Consider the following 16,936-nt stretch of genomic DNA (forward strand, 5'->3'; position numbering starts at 1 on the left):
TGCTGTTCCCTGGTCGGACGGTCACATCTGGAGGGGCCCACAGATGTGATGCGTGTGTGTGGGGACTTTGTGTCTGTATGGATGTTTCACCCCTTTGGGGACTTTAGTGGCATTTTCTTGTGTGTGATTTCTTTTGGTCTTGTGGTGCAAGGGGAAGAGAATGTGCATATTTGCAGTTTTAAGCATGCTTGTAGAATATACTATGTACAGTGAAGTGTGTAACATATAATATTGTTTTAGTATAGTTGAGCATAAAGTATCTAGGTGGTATAAGTTAATGTTTCCATTTTACAGTTTAACTCTACATGTTCTCTCTGAGAGATATTGTTTAGGAATGTGCGGTTCATACATGTGTGTTGCGTCTTTCTCTCCTTATTTGTTTGCTTAAGGAGGAAGGTGTGTAGTGGGCACCTGAGAGTGTTTCTGAGGTCACTCCACTTGAGAATGTTGTTGTGTATTTGCTTGCCAGCGTTCTCAGAAGGAGAGAGAGAGAGAAACTGGCTAATTCTTGGCCTGGTGGTGGTGCCTGTTGCATCTATGGTCTATCTAACTAACACCTTCCTGCAAGAAGATGTATGCTGTCTAACAAAGCAGCGCAGACTTACCGTCTACTTGTGGTCTTAGTGTCCATCATTTAAACCTGCAACACAAGTCCCTGATTTACACATTCTGCTCATGCGTAGACTTTTAACATTGATACGTAGATGTTTTTGGTTCCAGTCATTTGAATTGCCTCTATTATCGAGGTATTTATTGCTCATTAATGAACTGGGGAATACACATGTTTAATTGCAGAATAATTGTCTCAACAGGCATTAGATCATCCAGTGAAGAAAACGCAGAATGGGGAAGAAGACGTGCACACTTTGGACGCAGACTCTGAAGTAATAGTCACAGCATGATTATTGTCTTTACTTTCCTGTAAAATGTCAATGCAAAAGGATAATCCTTGATATTGGTCTTTTTTCAGTTGTATTCCCCAGCACAGCTTCGGCAGCAAACGGAAGAGGTCTGCGCTGCTATTGATCAAGTCCTACCTATGGTAAGGTGCCAAGTGAGTGGAATCTTTCAATGTACACGCTTTCTCTTTGTGAGTGGAGCCCTGCAATGTACACGCTTCCTTTTCTTGAGTAAAACCCTGCAATGTACCTGCTTCCTCTTTGTGAGTGGAACCCTGCAAAGTAAACGCTTTCTCCCTGCAATGTACCTGCTTTCTCTTTGTGAGTGGAACCCTGCAATGTATCTGCTTCCTCTTTGTGGGTGGAACCCTGCAAAGTAAACGCTTTCTCCCTGCAATGTACACGCTTTTTCTTTGTGAGTGGAACCCTGCAATGTACCTGCTTCCTCTTTGTGAGTGGAACCCTGCAATGTACACGCTTTCTCTTTGTGAGTGGAACCCTGCAATGTACCTGCTTTCTCTTTGTGAGTGGAACCCTGCAAAGTACACGCTTTCTCCCTGCAATGTACACACTTTCTCTTTGTGAGTGGAACCATGCAAAGTACACGCTTTCTCCCTGCAATGTACACGCTTTCTCTTTGTGAGTGGAGCCCTGCAATGTACACGCTTCCTTTTCATGAGTAAAACCCTGCAATGTACCTGCTTCCTCTTTGTGAGTGGAACCCTGCAAAGTAAACGCTTTCTCCCTGCAATGTACCTGCTTTCTCTTTGTGAGTGGAACCCTGCAATGTATCTGCTTCCTCTTTGTGGGTGGAACCCTGCAAAGTAAACGCTTTCTCCCTGCAATGTACACGCTTTTTCTTTGTGAGTGGAACCCTGCAATGTACCTGCTTCCTCTTTGTGAGTGGAACCCTGCAATGTACACGCTTTCTCTTTGTGAGTGGAACCCTGCAATGTACCTGCTTTCTCTTTGTGAGTGGAACCCTGCAAAGTACACGCTTTCTCCCTGCAATGTACACACTTTCTCTTTGTGAGTGGAACCCTGCAAAGTACACGCTTTCTCCCTGCAATGTACACGCTTTCTCTTTGTGAGTGGAACCCTGCAATGTACCTGCTTCCTCTTTATGAGTGGAACCCTGCAATGTACCTGCTTCCTCTTTCTGAGTGGAAACCTGCAATGTGCCTGCTTTCTCTTTGTGAGTGAAACCCTGCAAAGTACACGTTTTCTCCCCGCAATGTACACGCTTTCTCTTTGTGAGTGGAACCCTCTAATGTACCTGCTTTCTCTTTGTGAGTGGAGCCCTGCAATGTACCTGCTTTCTCTTTGTGAGTGGAACCCTGCAAAGTACACGCTTTCTCCCTGCAATGTACACACGTTCTCTTTGTGAGTGGATCCCTGCAATGTGCACGCTTTCTCTCTGTGAGTGGAACCCTGCAATGTACCTGCTTTCTCTTTGTGAGTGGAACCCTGCAATGTACCTGCTTTCTCCTTGTGAGTGGAACCCTGCAATCTACCTGCTTTCTCTTTGTGAGTGGACCTCTGCAATGTACAAGCTTTCTCTTTGTGAGTGGAACCCTGCAAAGTAAACGCTTTCACCCTGCAATGTACACGCTTTCTCTTTGTGAGTGGAACCCTGCAATGTACCCGCTTTCTCTTTGTGAGTGGAACCCTGCAAAGTACACGCTTTCTCCCTGCAATGTACATACGTTCTCTTTGTGAGTGGATCCCTGCAATGTGCACGCTTTCTCTCTGTGAGTGGAACCCTGCAATGCACCTGCTTTCTCTTTGTGAGTGGAACCCTGCAATGTACCTGCTTTCTCTTTGTGAGTGGAACCCTGCAATGTACCTGCTTTCTTTTTGTGAGTGGACCTCTGCAATGTACAAGCTTTCTCTTTGTGAGTGGAACCCTCCAATGTACCTGCTTGCTCTTTGTCAGTGGAACCCTGCAATGTACACGCTTTCTCTTTGTGAGTGGAACCCTGCAATGTACATGCTTTCTCTTTGTGAGTGGAACCCTGCAATGTACCTTCTTTCTCTTTGTGAGTGGAACCCTGCAATGTACACGCTTTATCTTTGTGAGTGGAACCCTGCAATGCATACGCTTTCTCTTTGTGAGTGGAACCCTGCAATGTACCTGCTTTCTCTTTGTGAGTGGACCTCTGCAATGTACAAGCTTTCTCTTTGTGAGTGGAACCCTGCAATGTACCTGCTTCCTCTTTGTGGGTGGAACCCTGCAAAGTAAACGCTTTCTCCCTGCAATGTACACGCTTTCTCTTTGTGAGTAGAACCCTGCAATGTACCTGCTTCCTCTTTGTGAGTGGAACCCTGCAATGTACACGCTTTCTCTTTGTGAGTGGAACCCTGCAATGTACCCGCTTTCTCTTTGTGAGTGGAACCCTGCAAAGTACACGCTTTCTCCCTGCAATGTACATACGTTCTCTTTGTGAGTGGATCCCTGCAATGTGCACGCTTTCTCTCTGTGAGTGGAACCCTGCAATGCACCTGCGTTCTCTTTGTGAGTGGAACCCTGCAATGTACCTGCTTTCTCTTTGTGAGTGGATGTACCTGCTTTCTCTTTGTGAGTGGAACCCTGCAATGTACCTGCTTTCTCTTTGTGAGTGGAACCCTGCAATGCATACGCTTTCTCTTTGTGAGTGGAACCATGCAATGTACCTGCTTTCTCTTTGTGAGTGGAACCCTGCAATGTACCTGCTTTCTCTTTGTGAGTGGAACCCTGCAATGTACACGCTTTCTGTTTGTGAGTGGAACCCTGCAATGCACACGCTTTCTCTTTGTGAGTGGAACCCTGCAATGTACCTGCTTTCTCTTTGTGAGTGGAACCCTGCAATGTACCTGCTTTCTCTTTGTGAGTGGAACCCTGCAATGTACACGCTTTCTCTTTGTGAGTGGAACCCTGCAATGCACAAGCTTTCTCTTTGTGAGTGGAACCCTGCAATGTACCTGCTTTCTCTTTGTGAGTGGAACCCTGCAATGTACACGCTTTCTCTTTGTGATTGGAACCCTGCAATGCACACGCTTTCTCTTTGTGAGTGGAACCCTGCAATGTACCTGCTTTCTCTTTGTGAGTGGAACCCTGCAATGTACACACTTTCTCTTTGTGAGTGGAACCCTGCAATGTACACGCTTTCTCTTTGTGAGTGGTACCCGAGTGGAACCCTGCAATGTACACGCTTTCTCTTTGTGAGCGGAACCCTGAAAAGTACATTCTTTCTCTGTGTACTTCCCTGAACTCACGCTCATTCATGTCATGCTTTTATTTTAGCATCACGATTCTTCTGCATCTTCCCCACAGTTATTTGGTTCGAATGCCAAAAAAGTAAGTGAACAGTACATACTATTTCACTATTGTATACTGGCACCGTTTTTCATATTTAGGCAATCGCTTTTTTGCTGTCATTTTCAGAGAAAGAGTAAAATAGTATATGCCATTCATTAGCTTATAACCTAAGTTGAAGATGCATAACTATAACACTATCAATGTAGCACTGTTAATCCAAAACTAGCTTCATGCCAATTTTTTCCAGGTTGAACTAGGAACTAATTTTGTTAACCAAAATTAATTCTTCACTGTGTACGTCCTGGATGATGCCATGCCAGGTGTGGGGTGGAGCTGGCGGACTCTAGCAATATTAAGTCAGTCTGCAAATAGTTTCAAGTACTTTCCCTTCCGTGGCTCTTGGTGGCTGCGTGACCCATTCCATGGTGGCTAACTTGCCCGTTTCCTCCAGTCACTCTTCTGCCGAGATTTCCCGTTTGCCAAAAGTAAACCGCTCCCCACTGGCAGTGTTTTCTTAATCCACTGTTTCTTACTGTAGTTCATTTGGAGTGATGTAGGGGGCATCATTAGAGATTATTTAAGTGCCGTCCAGCTTGAGGTCTGTGGAGAGCACTAGGTTGAGTGGGTGCTGCATTCCTCGACAGGGGTACATGCGAATGGGCCTACCTACTTCATTGTATCGCATTGTAGTCAGTACTGGAGGCACATTTTTACATTTTGTCTGGGGTCCTAGTCATAAAAAGCGTTTTTTATTTTGCATTTCTCCATTAACAAAAACATACACACTAGCAATCATAAAATAGACAATAAAACCCAGTTAACATCTTCGCCCGCCACCCCCCATGGGTACAATTAAAACAAATACTTTGGCTCAGAACAGATATCCATTAGATACGCATGGCCTCTCTTTTCCCATACCATGCATGATATTTCATCTCAGTTGTGCGGGTCTGCTTATAAACTCTGCCACATTCTATAAAAATGGAGTATCCCCAGAGTTAATAATTGCCAACATAGCTCCCTCAGCAGACCTAATAAGATGGTCTTGGAAGTATGGTTTTAACCATTTCTTTCTCTCCTTATGGTATCGCAGACAATTCAGGAGGAAGGGAGCCGGGTCCTCGTCCACCCCCATGAGGCACTGGCATTTACGTGACACCTTCAGCCAGCTCATCCTTTTAAGCAGGGGAAGTAAAGTCAAAGGGGCCAGAATTAAAAACGTTGTACCTGCTGGTGAGTTTGACATAACAATAGGGCCTGTCCTTAAAATGCTTTAACTCTGTGTACGTTGCCAGAGGTGTCAGAGACGACGTTTTTACTACATCAGATACCAAGGCCTTCTTCCGCGTAAAGTTTTGATGTTTGCATTGGCTTGCTTCAGAGCACCCTTAACTGGGCGCTCCCTTAACTGGGCTGTCCCCATTTGCTGTAATAAACTCTTGCCAAAGGCTGCACCCAAACCGGTACCACTCATGTTTGCCCTTGTTCTCTGATGCCCCCATCTCTGACAACCTTACGGCCTCAATTGGGTTGTTTGCAAGACCTAATTTGAGCTGACCAGTAAAATAAAAATCTGTACTGTGCTTGTGATTCCTCATTCGGAAGTCCCAGGTCGATCCTCAGTGCACTGCTTGGGCTACTGGGTAGTAGGCACAGTAATTGTCTCAGAAACTTGTTCTTTACTACGTATATGGGTGTACAATCCTGGTGTCCCCACAATTCACTACCTTACAGCTTTAGTGATGATAGTTTCAGCGTGTATACATCCATGCACTTGTCCAACCTCTTCCCCCCATACATATGGTAGAATCTTTGAAGCTCTTTTAACATGAGGGCTGCCCTTTCAACCTGATATTGTATAGGTACAGCCCATTAACCATTCCAGAGAACATTTTGCCTAAATACAGGCAGGAATCTTCTACCTCTACTGGGACTCCTTTTACATTCCAGCTGCAAGGTTTAAATTGCTTGCCCAAAATCATAATTTTGGCTTTATTTTTCTTTCATTTTAGTTTGTTCTTTTCTAGGAAGTAGTTGGAATATGATTGTTCCTGCTTGAGGATACCCCGGGTCAACCGCAAAACCACTGTATTGTCTTCATACAATAGGGCACTGTACTAAACTTTCCCCAACCTGGGGAGGAGAAGATTGTTGTCAGCGCTGCCCAGGTTGAAGTCTTACATAAACACGATGAACAACAATGGGGCTAGGGGACAACCCTGCTTTACCCCCTTGCTGGAATCAAAGTAAGGGGTGATGCCACCTGAACCTGTATACCTGTCTGCATCCTTGGTTACCTATAACAGATTTGGATCAGTTTCAGCAGCCTGGGTGGCACCCCCCCCCAGCATCCAACTTGTGCCATAGTGTGCACCTGTCTATGGAATTGAATGCCTTCTCCAGATCAAGGAAAGCAGTGTATACAGTGCCCCACCCCCCGACCCTACAATATTTATCAGTAATAGTGTCCAGTGTAAAGCAATGATCAATAGTAGAGAAACCATGTCTGAAACCAGCCTGGGATGTTTGCAGGATATTATTCTCATTGACCCAATCCTCCAACTGGATTAGGATACATTTGGCCTACATTTTTCAGGATATGTCTAGTAGGGAGAGGGGTTTATAACAGTGGGGATACTCTGGTGCACTATTTTTAAATGTTAGTACAATTATGCCACTTCTCCAAAGTACCGGGACCAAGGAGCCTCACCGATAGCCTCTAATAATTTACCCAGAATAAGGGCCCACCCATTAGAGAAATCGACGAAGATATGTCAGCCCATCTGGTCCTGCTGCTTTCCCACATTTCAGTTGACTAATGGCTATAATGATCGCTTGCGGTGAGATAAGTATTTTACTTCTGAGGATGTTATCCATGAGCTGGAACTCTTCTCAGTGCTCATTGTAAAAAATCCTCTGCAAGTGTGACACCCCTCATTTTTTCTCAGCCTTTGGCTACCAATTTCCAACATAGCTTATGGTCATATTTGAAACCGATAGAGCTAAGAGATTCCACTGTTTCTCTATATATTCCTATCTCTTTTTTTCTATAAACCTGTTATATTCTCTTTTCTGGTGATAGATTTGGCCAGCCAATAGGGCTCCTCCCCTAATTGCATTATTCAGAATGATCATCTGTTCCCTGCAGTGGCTGTCATACCAAGAGGTATGAACATGTGTGTGTGGGGTGTTCCTCGAGTGCCACTTGCGTCCCTCGTGTATTTTGTCATCCGTTCCATCAGACAGGCACATTTTGCCACCAACTCTGCTGGTTGCAGCTGCTTGAGGAGTAAGTACCACATAGCTGCTATATCTTTTATGAGTGGCCATTTTCCACATGCAGACTACTCATGTAGCCAGTGTGCAAGGCATTCTCTGTATCCTCTGATGGTGTTAGAGGGCTGAGTAGTTCAGCAGGTAGTACTAATGGTAAATGATCACTCTCTGGTTATTCTTTCACCCAGAAGTCTCTGACCCGCCAAATGAGGTAACAGTTGCCGATCCTGTAGTCTAGGAAAGTGGAATAGGTTCCCCTTCTGAATATATGACTAGGTGAGGTGTCACCTGGTAATCTGCATTCAGCTCTGCCAGTGAGAACTCTGATGCCAAGGAGGTCAACTGGCTGCCTCCACGATCAGGTGTATTAAATCACAAGATAAGCTTCACCATATATTGAGCTTCACTATATATTTTGTAAAATTGACCTAGTTTTACATTCAGGTCACCCTTGATCAGTATCGTGTATCTCAACTCTTCTCAGGTGATCTCAGACAGGAATGCTCTTAGTTCCTCCAGTGACATTTTGTCATTTTTAGGGGGAGAGTATGTATTGATAACATATGCCTTACTCTCAGACTTCATTCCTTACCTAGTGAGCGATAAAATAATCATGGTTCTGAGATCAGGGTGAAGCCAGTTGGCCTGTATCCCTCCACGGACTTTGCACATTATAATTAGTCTTCCCTTATTATGGCCCGTCATGCTTTCCTTTGCTTTCACTGCATACCTCTCATTTCCTTTTATGCAGAACATCCATTAATCAGGTCTCCTGTAAGCACATGATGTTAAATCGAGCTAAACAATCAATCCACTCTACATCATAAAACCTAGAACAGGGTTTAATTGTGTCCTATTGTGCTGGGGAGAAAGGGTGTTGTGTGCCAACTGCGTGGTGAGTAGCATGTGGTAATCCTGATGCCACTACATAAATACGTCTAAGATGAGAAACCATTCGCACTCCACGCTTGCCCATTATAATTAGCAAACATTGTCCATATATACAGTATCCCAAAGAATTCAACCGATTGGTATTCCAGTTTATTGTCTGTTATTAGGTAAGCAAAAACAGCCAACAGGTGTTTCGACTCAAAAATCTTTCTCAAGGCAAATGGATCTTACCATAAGTTGACAGGTAAGTGGATTGGAGCATTCTTTTGAAAATAGGTATTTGATGTTGTTGTTAATATTAAAGCAATCATCCCCCTCGTTTGAGTCTTGTAAGTGGATTGGAGTGTTCTTTTGAAAGTAAGAATTTGATGTGGTAGATAGTGTTACAGCAATTATCTCCCTCGCTGGAGTCAAAGATTTTGAGTAAAGTGTCCTGTAAGGAATCACAATATCACACAAAACAAGGATTGGTGCAATGTCATAGGTTCTGAGACAATTTTGACCAACAGCTATTTTGTTCCCTAAATCTCTCCCTAGCTGGAAGAAAACCCTCTCCCTCCGGGTTGTTCTCACCCTAGGTTGCGGTGATGTACCGCCTATCTAACTGGATAGGAAGAGGGGTAAGCTAACCCTATCACTACAATGAAAAGCAAATTCTTACTAAAAACACAATCCGGGAACCCATTCCGTGACTGGAAGTGGTGGAAGGGCAGTTCACGTGGGAATATTCATTGAATGGTATACTGCCATATAGTTTATACACCCTCTGCGAAGTGTGTTCGACCAACCCAAAGTTATTAAAAACCAAATGAGAAAGTGAAGTCACTCTCTTAATCAACCAATGTATTCTATTGTACTTAATACAATCGCTGATTAGATTTTTTAATCGCAATAACCATTATTGCATTTTTTGAGCAGCAATTGGAAAATAAACCAAATAAAACTGGGACCAATCTCGTGTCATCTAGGCACTGATCATTTATGATTGTTATTTTCAAGCGTGCATCTCTCATAACATAGAGACAACTGCGTGATATCTTGTCGACCAGTTTCGATTACATGTTTTTTGGTGTCATCTTCTTCAGGACCGGTTTCTTTTTCACATATGCAATCAGTCATTCACCCATCAGATATGACGGGGCACCCAGCTCAACCTAGGGGATACAGTCACAAAAGGACCTATCTTTGGCCAGGTGTTCATCAAGGGAAATAATGTTTATAAGCACCCTATGCCAGTACCACTAATTTGTTCAAAGACATGCCCTTTTGTATGTCTCCCTCCCCCACCACCATCTAGTGTTGACACACCACATCTCGATTTTATCAAGTTGTCCTGCAGTCATCTAGAAAAAGGAGAGCTGTGTCTCCATATGTATAGGAGAATGACTCCATGGACGCGCCTCGTGTCTGTCACATGAGGAGCGTCCATGGAGAATAAATGTCCATGGAGATTAAACTGTAATTGAAGACTTTGGGATACTTTATATGTGGACAATTGTTGCTAATTATATTGACCAAGTGCAGAGTGCGAGTGATTTCTCATCTTAGACCACTCTACATCATGTAGTTTGTTTGTGAACGCTGCTACGCTCCATGAAATTATACCTCCCCCCCCCCCCGCTTTCCATGGTGATTAAGCCCCTAATGCTCTCTGGGAGGACAGCTCTTTAGAGGTAATTTGGGTTTTACAGCTTAAGGCAATCATAGAGACTGTCATCTGCGTGGCTGACTAGGACCTATTTTGGATTAATTCTTGTCTAGCTTTTGTCTAATTCAGGCTTGGTAAGGTCAATAATATAATACCTAAAATTGGCCGGTACAATGTATGTCCCTGAGGATTTTGGGCAGCCCCAAGGGTGAATGGTAGATCTGTAATTATATGACCGAACCAAGAGTAGTGGATATAGCACTGCTTTGCTTTAACATCAAGGAAGAGCTCAATCCCTTTCCCAGCCAGAACCTCTTTGCATTGTACGAAACAAACATGGAAATCTGGGTTATTGGAACCAAATTGAACATTGCAGCCCCAGAAAAACATGCAATTTGACAGAATCTGTACATGTGTAAAATGTTTGAATGAGATGTCAGTGAAATCCAATGTTTCCAGGACAGTCACAGTCATGGCCTGTTTGTATGAGTTTGCCATGACTGAGGCCTTTGAAAGACACGATCAATTTTGTTTCCTCCAGTCCCAAAGTGGATCGGACTCCTCACCGATTGAAAGCTTGAAGCTCTTGCTAGTACCAGGAGGCTGTGGTCATTTGGGGAAGGGGGGTTTATTGAGTCAGTGATTTTCCACGTTGCCCCTTAGTCAGCTGACCCCCTCCCCCTGACAACCCAGGCTTAAGCATGTCTTAGCTCGGTATCTATGTCAATGTTAGATTGAGATGATTCTGCAGCAGTACCCATGTTGGTGAAGGGGTTGGGGGTCATTTTGCCCTCACTCGATAACCCCTTAGGAGCCCTCTGTCTTTGGCTACAGTTGGCTTGATTGCTGTTTGATTGTCATACATCCGGACGAGTTGTCTTCTTGTTGGATTCTTGCATACACCCACTGCCTACTGCGCCTCTGTTACTTAATGGCATGGGTTTGTCCATCTCCATTCCCGTACTTGCATAGAGTCTTTCCATTAACATGTCCCTGGGTGGAAGGCAGGCCAGCATCTACAGTGACTTAAAGTCACTTCCTAACAGGGAGCTGTGCAGTTGGCAGCTTCCTTGGTGGATCCTCGCCGAAGTTGCTGGATACATTTTGTCGTGTTGCCAAATCCTGTTAGGGTTTCCATGGCAAACAAGAAGGATTCACCCTCAGTATTTGAAGCTAAACCCATATATAGGTGTTCCTCGCTAAAACTGTAAACTCGCTTTAATTACAGGATATTATTTAGAACACACACAAAACAATCAAAAACAAAACCTGCAATTAAGTACAACTATCATTGAAGCTAAAAATACAAAAAATGTCAGTGTAGAGGATCAAGCAATTAAGGACCACTCACTGGAAAAAAATGTTCTATGACTCTTTTTATTGCAAAAATACTTTAATAAATGCATTTTTTCAAAAATAACACGTGACCCAATGAATATATCTTTCTTGTCCAACTACAAACAAATGGACATCATGTTTGGCGCACAAATTGTTGCTCTCTTCTTCTAAAATCCACAGTTAGTAGAGGCCTTAAAGTCAAATGTTTGTGTAGTCCTAGAATGCGTCAAGCCACGTGGTGTCAAACAAATCTTCCCTGTCAAAGTTGAGTGTATGATTTCATGCTTGGGTCTGTCTATGCTAATAAGATTTCTAGCAAGCACATGCCTTTCCTTACCTTTGAAGGTGTCTGGTCACTTATATCCTTACCAACACACCACTTAGCTCCAATTCCGAGCCCTGCTCTGCACATGTGTGCTTCTGTAATGGAAGCAGTCTGACTTTAAAAAAAAAATGTTGAATCCACATGCAAATGAGGGGAAAATGCAGTTCCAAACCTGTGGATGCAATTATGGTGCCTGCACGTTCCACATTACAAATGTGGCCACACAAACCTCTGTACTTCGATCTCTAATGTTGAAAATAACAGATGCAATCTGTTCTAGCAAACTTCTTTTCAACAACTTATTTTCAAATAGTTGCTTGTGACTTCTTTGATCGGTTTGTACAGTTCTTTTAACATGTTATTATGCTTTGGATTCTGCTCGAAATGAGGTCCCTTTGACCTTAGATTGATATCTTTTCCTTTGTTAATGGTTTCCATTGGTTTGTTCCCTTCTTCTGTACTTTTATTACAAATAATTGTTCTTCCCTTTTCCAAGGATAACCTTACCCAACCCTTATGATTCTCTCTCTTGAGGCTCTCTTCCCTTGTGCATAATTGCCAATCTTGGTACCTTCTATTGAATCTGTCTTTGGACATATATATCAGTTTGTCCTACTCTTCAGGCTTTTCTCTTATATCTTTGCTTTCTTTCTTAATTGTGCTTTCTTGGATTTGACTGGGATGAGTATGAGTATTCCTATAACAATGCTCACCCACTTCTCTCACCTTCAGGGTTATACTCTCACTGTCTTGACTAGGGCAAGGATGAGTAGCCCCATCACGATTTCCACTCACTTCTGTTGCTTCTAATGTTATAGTCTTGTCATGGCAGGGACGAGTATGAGTAGTTCCATAACAATTATCATTTGCTTCTCTTGCTTTCAATGTTATAATCTCATTATCTTGACAGGTATGAGTATGAGTAGACCCATAACAATGATCATTTGATTCTCTTGCTTTCAATGTTATAATCGCATTATCTTGTTATCTTGACTGGGCCGAGTATGAGTGGTCCCCTAATGATTCGCATTCTCCCTTCCATGTGTCCCATTTCCCTGATACTTTTAGGGAGCATGTCCCCAGGGTTTCTCTGCTTTGGGGATTGATCTTCTCTGCCTGTCTGGATTCTTTTATCCCATCAATGCTTCCTACTGCATGCCTTGCTTTAAGATGGTCGTCCGGTGTTTGAGATACCTAAAGAGGTAATGCTGTGTTGTTCTTTAAGGAGTTCCCCACAGGATCAGTCTCTCCTGGTGAGATCCTTTTTGCCTCTACCTCTAGGGAGGGTGTTGCAGAGCAGACTCACCTCCTTATCCTCACAGGGGGAGGCTGTCCCTTGGAGAGAAAGGATGAATATCTGTGATTTTTCTCTGTGGGTTATTTATAGTTATTATCCTGCAGATTGAACTGTGCTTCTGGGTGGGTAATTTGTTACTGTGCTATTCATGGTATCATTGCTTGAGAAAAGTCACTTTTGTTGGTTGTGGGTTTGTGAACATCGACCTCTTAATAAAGTGACATGTAATCGTCCATAAAGACTGCTATTTTTGTTTGTTTCTTGAATGGTCATGTATGACTGATATATTCTTTTGACAGCTTTTGATTGTGGCCGTTGTGCTAAGGTTCTGACTTATATGCTAAGCTCATATTGACATAATGACTACAGCTCTGCAGAAGTACAAGGAGGGGCTTAAGTCAGTGACACATCTCCACATCCATGCCCATTTCCAAACAGAGAGCACTGCACAATCGTCATAAAGAAGAATGGTGATACCTGTCCCACCCAAGCCATTCACATTTGCCTCTATCCTCTGTATTCAGTCCACCCGTCAGTTAATATAAAGTCTAACAAGTCCACCCCATCGCAATATATTTTGACTACTAAACCATGCAGTGTTTGCCCCTTTTTACCCAATACGCAGTGTTGCCTTAGTTACTTGATAGAGTGCATTCATGGGCCTCAGAGTCCTTAATGCATATGGCTAACCTATGCTTCATAGTGTGACTGGCTAATGGTATTGAATACTTGTCTAAGGTACATGGTGGTCTGAAACCAGGATTTCCAATTTAGCACAATATATTTAGATTGCATTCAAAATAACATTAGGAAATATTCCAGTGTGCTAGAGTTTTCCCAGAAGCAGACTCGTAGGGGTGAGATTATTGGCATGTCTTCCTGCCACTGTGAAAAGCTACAAAAAAGCCTATAGATCTTTGATGAGTTTCCAGCATTGAAATTGGACTTTTGCACCTGTGATAGATCCTGTGGACCTACCTAAAGAAGAAGACTATAATGGCCTTTCCAAAGCTATCCTGAAAGACTCCAGTGGTCATGGCTTCATTTGCTACCTTGCCTAAACCAGTGACCAGTGACTTGTATCCCTGAATTATGACTATAAATCGCAGAGGGAATTATGTCAAGATCTGTGGCCATGTCAGATTGAACAACAATTGTATCCCATTCTTCATCTATAGAAAAGGGGCTTTAATACCCAGGTTTGGTGCCATTTATTCACCTGGCATCACTACACCAGCCTCTACAGTGCTTCTCACTGCGTTGCTCTGCCACCAGCTCACTTAATGTCTATTTGCTGTTTAATGCCTAGAACCTTTGCACTACAATGATCATAGGTACCCGATGTTGGTGGCAGGGTAACCTCTAAAATAGAGCTATGCCTGAGTTAGGCATAGTGCATGGCACTACTTATGGCCAGGGTCGCCACATCCCAATTGACGTTGCACATATGTCCACTCCTGTGAGTCAGTACTGCTATGGAAGGTGATGTTTATTCTGGTCAGCCACGTGGAGACTGCCAAATGCCAGGACAGGAACATGGAGTCTGGGCCTATTTTTTATCTCTTTGAGATGGCAGATAACACCCTCTGCCAGAGAGAGCCACATAGCTCGCCCCTTTCTTCGGCCTGGGTATCAAAGGAGCACACTCATTCAAAAGGAGTAGTCACACATTAAGGTGTTGCTTCTCAAAAGGCCCTTGTCCTTAATGGGAAGGGAAGAGGCAGGATTAGAGTAGGCAGGAGTGCTCCGGTCACTCAAAGGAGACTTCAACCATTTTGGTTCTCTGTGTCTCTCTCTTTCCTGTCCATAACACTTCCTCAGGAGCAAAGCACATTTGGTGTGACATCAGAAGGGTGCAGTCCAATACATTCCAGTGCAGGGTTTGGACCACTAAGGCAGGATAGCCTTAGTTCAATCACTTGGGGACTTGTGCCTTTAAAAGAAACCTCTGGGTATTAAGCACGTTGTAAATAACCAATTACATTACATCACAAGAAGGGGTCTCCCACTCCTTCTTCAGATCCTCTCAAGACATGAAAAATATTTCTCAACCACCTGATAAGTAATCAATGAACCTTGTGGTATGTCAGAAGAAGAAGACAGATTACTGTCCGCTTATTGAGAAAGTGATTTATTGAAATAATAAGAACATGAACTATCTATCCATATTCTATGGATTTCCCTACCTAACAAAACTAACTAGTATGCTCGGCATCAGTAGTGAAGTTCCAAAAACTAAACAGTCTGTCTTCCGTCTCAAAACGGATCTATTCTGGCCTTACCACTAAAGAAAGAAACTACAAAGTCCAGGAGAATGACTCCCTTCTTCTGAATAGGCTTTTCGGCCCTAAAAGATGATTTTCAAATATTTCTTTGCTACCTCTTGAATTAATCGCTTTCGTTCTACTCTGGGACACTTCCACCCTCCTGGCATCCCCTTTCCTTTTCAGGATGACCCTGTTCTCCTTGCAATATTTGCATGTTCACCCTTTTGGACTATGGGCCTCATTACACGGTAGGCGGTGAGCCATGGCGCTATTAGCGCCATGGCTCATGCCGGTAAAATACCGGCACCGCCTTGGCGGAAAGGGGATTTACCGCCCCATTCCAAGGTTGGAGGGGCGGTAAATCCCCTTTCCGCCATTGCCCTTCCCCATTCCCATTTCTGCCCCATAGGGCTCTATGGGACTGGGGAAGGCGCTAATTACGGCACCGCAATTTTGCGGTGCCGTAATTAGCTCCGAGGTCCCTTAGCGGGTTGGATTTTAACGCCTGCAAGAAGCAGGCGTTAAATCCTCCAACCCGCAAAGGGACCTCGTAGTACGGCGGTAAGGGTTAACGGTCACCGTTGCCATTAACGGTGACCGTTAACCCTTACCGCCGTCCGTGTAATGAGGCCCTATGTCCTACTGAAGTGTGTCTATAAGGTTCCCTTTCCCCAACACTTTAAAGGAACCCAAGTGTCTCTTCTCTTGATCTTGACTTTCTGTATTATGTTGCTTCCTTATTTCCTCAAAAACATTGTGCTTTACACAAATCTTCTTTTGGTCTTTAGAAATACTTGTTGTGTCACTGGGACGTGCAGGCTGGGTCCCGTAGTTACTCTTGCACTTATGAACACTGCACTGCTTCTTGTGTCACAGGTATGAATGGGCTGAGTATGTCCCTGCTCCCCATATCTCTCTTCTGGTTTCCGCCTCCCCCATTAGCTTTCTGCTCATGGTCTGGCATCACCAGATATCTCTTAAGGATCAGAACAATTCTTGGTGTTGCAACAACCTTGCAGGTGACACCAGCTATTCTTGGTAGTTTCAGTGTGGCTCTGAGTAGCCATGGCTGAAGCAGTCCCTGGGCTGTTCCTAGACTGAACAGTCCAATTTTCCCATGTCACGTCACAACTCACATGGCCCTCCTTTCCTCTGGTTTCTCTTCCCCTACACTACATGGATCTCTGGTTTCCCTGTGCCTCGTTGGTGCATCCACTAGCCAGGTCCTCACAGCACAGGCTCCCCTGGTCCTATCAGCTCCCAGCTCTTCCCAGGTCTAAACTTCCCTGGTCTCATTCTCCATCTTCAGTCCTTCTTCTATGTTTATATCTAAGTGCTAGGGCCTCCCCTGTGTAACATTAAAGTATTTTCTCTCTCTTTGATGAGTTTTCTCTGTTACCTGTCTTGGATACTTCATCATAGTTGGATGAACTTTAGAGCATGGAGTAACCTGTATTACTCACCTATCTCTTTTCTTTGTCTCAGTGGTTCTTCAAAATGATTGTTAGTTCAAACATTACAATAACAAACAATAGTTTGTTCTGTTGGACGTATCTGCAGCATGGGCTTTATTAATTGTTCAACAGAGAGGGCTTTAGGGAGTTCCATAATGGAATGGGGGTCCTTATCCCCAGAAGGGGGGTTTCTCCCGTTGAGCTACTGCTGACCGCCAACCGTAGGGGGAATGTTGCCTAGCA

At 43.7% G+C, this 16,936-nt stretch overlaps 1 protein-coding gene across 2 annotated transcripts in view; it reads left to right on the forward strand.

Moving 5' to 3' along the window:
• The window catches only part of MLIP (muscular LMNA interacting protein), a 2,218,014-nt gene that overhangs the window by 1,749,416 nt on the left and 451,662 nt on the right, over positions 1 to 16,936 (forward strand). Inside the window, exons 8-10 of one of the 2 annotated variants that reach the window (XM_069606136.1) lie at positions 813 to 884; positions 971 to 1,054; positions 4,183 to 4,236. In XM_069606136.1, the coding sequence (XP_069462237.1) occupies positions 813 to 884; positions 971 to 1,054; positions 4,183 to 4,236 (210 nt within the window). The remainder of the gene's footprint in view (positions 1 to 812; positions 885 to 970; positions 1,055 to 4,182; positions 4,237 to 16,936) is intronic. The other variant, XM_069606137.1, reaches the window with a different exon arrangement.

The sequence above is a fragment of the Ambystoma mexicanum genome, chromosome 4p, assembly GCF_040938575.1.
Source record: "Ambystoma mexicanum isolate Mex_15411 chromosome 4p, UKY_AmexF1_1, whole genome shotgun sequence".
Classification (NCBI taxonomy): domain Eukaryota; kingdom Metazoa; phylum Chordata; class Amphibia; order Caudata; family Ambystomatidae; genus Ambystoma; species Ambystoma mexicanum.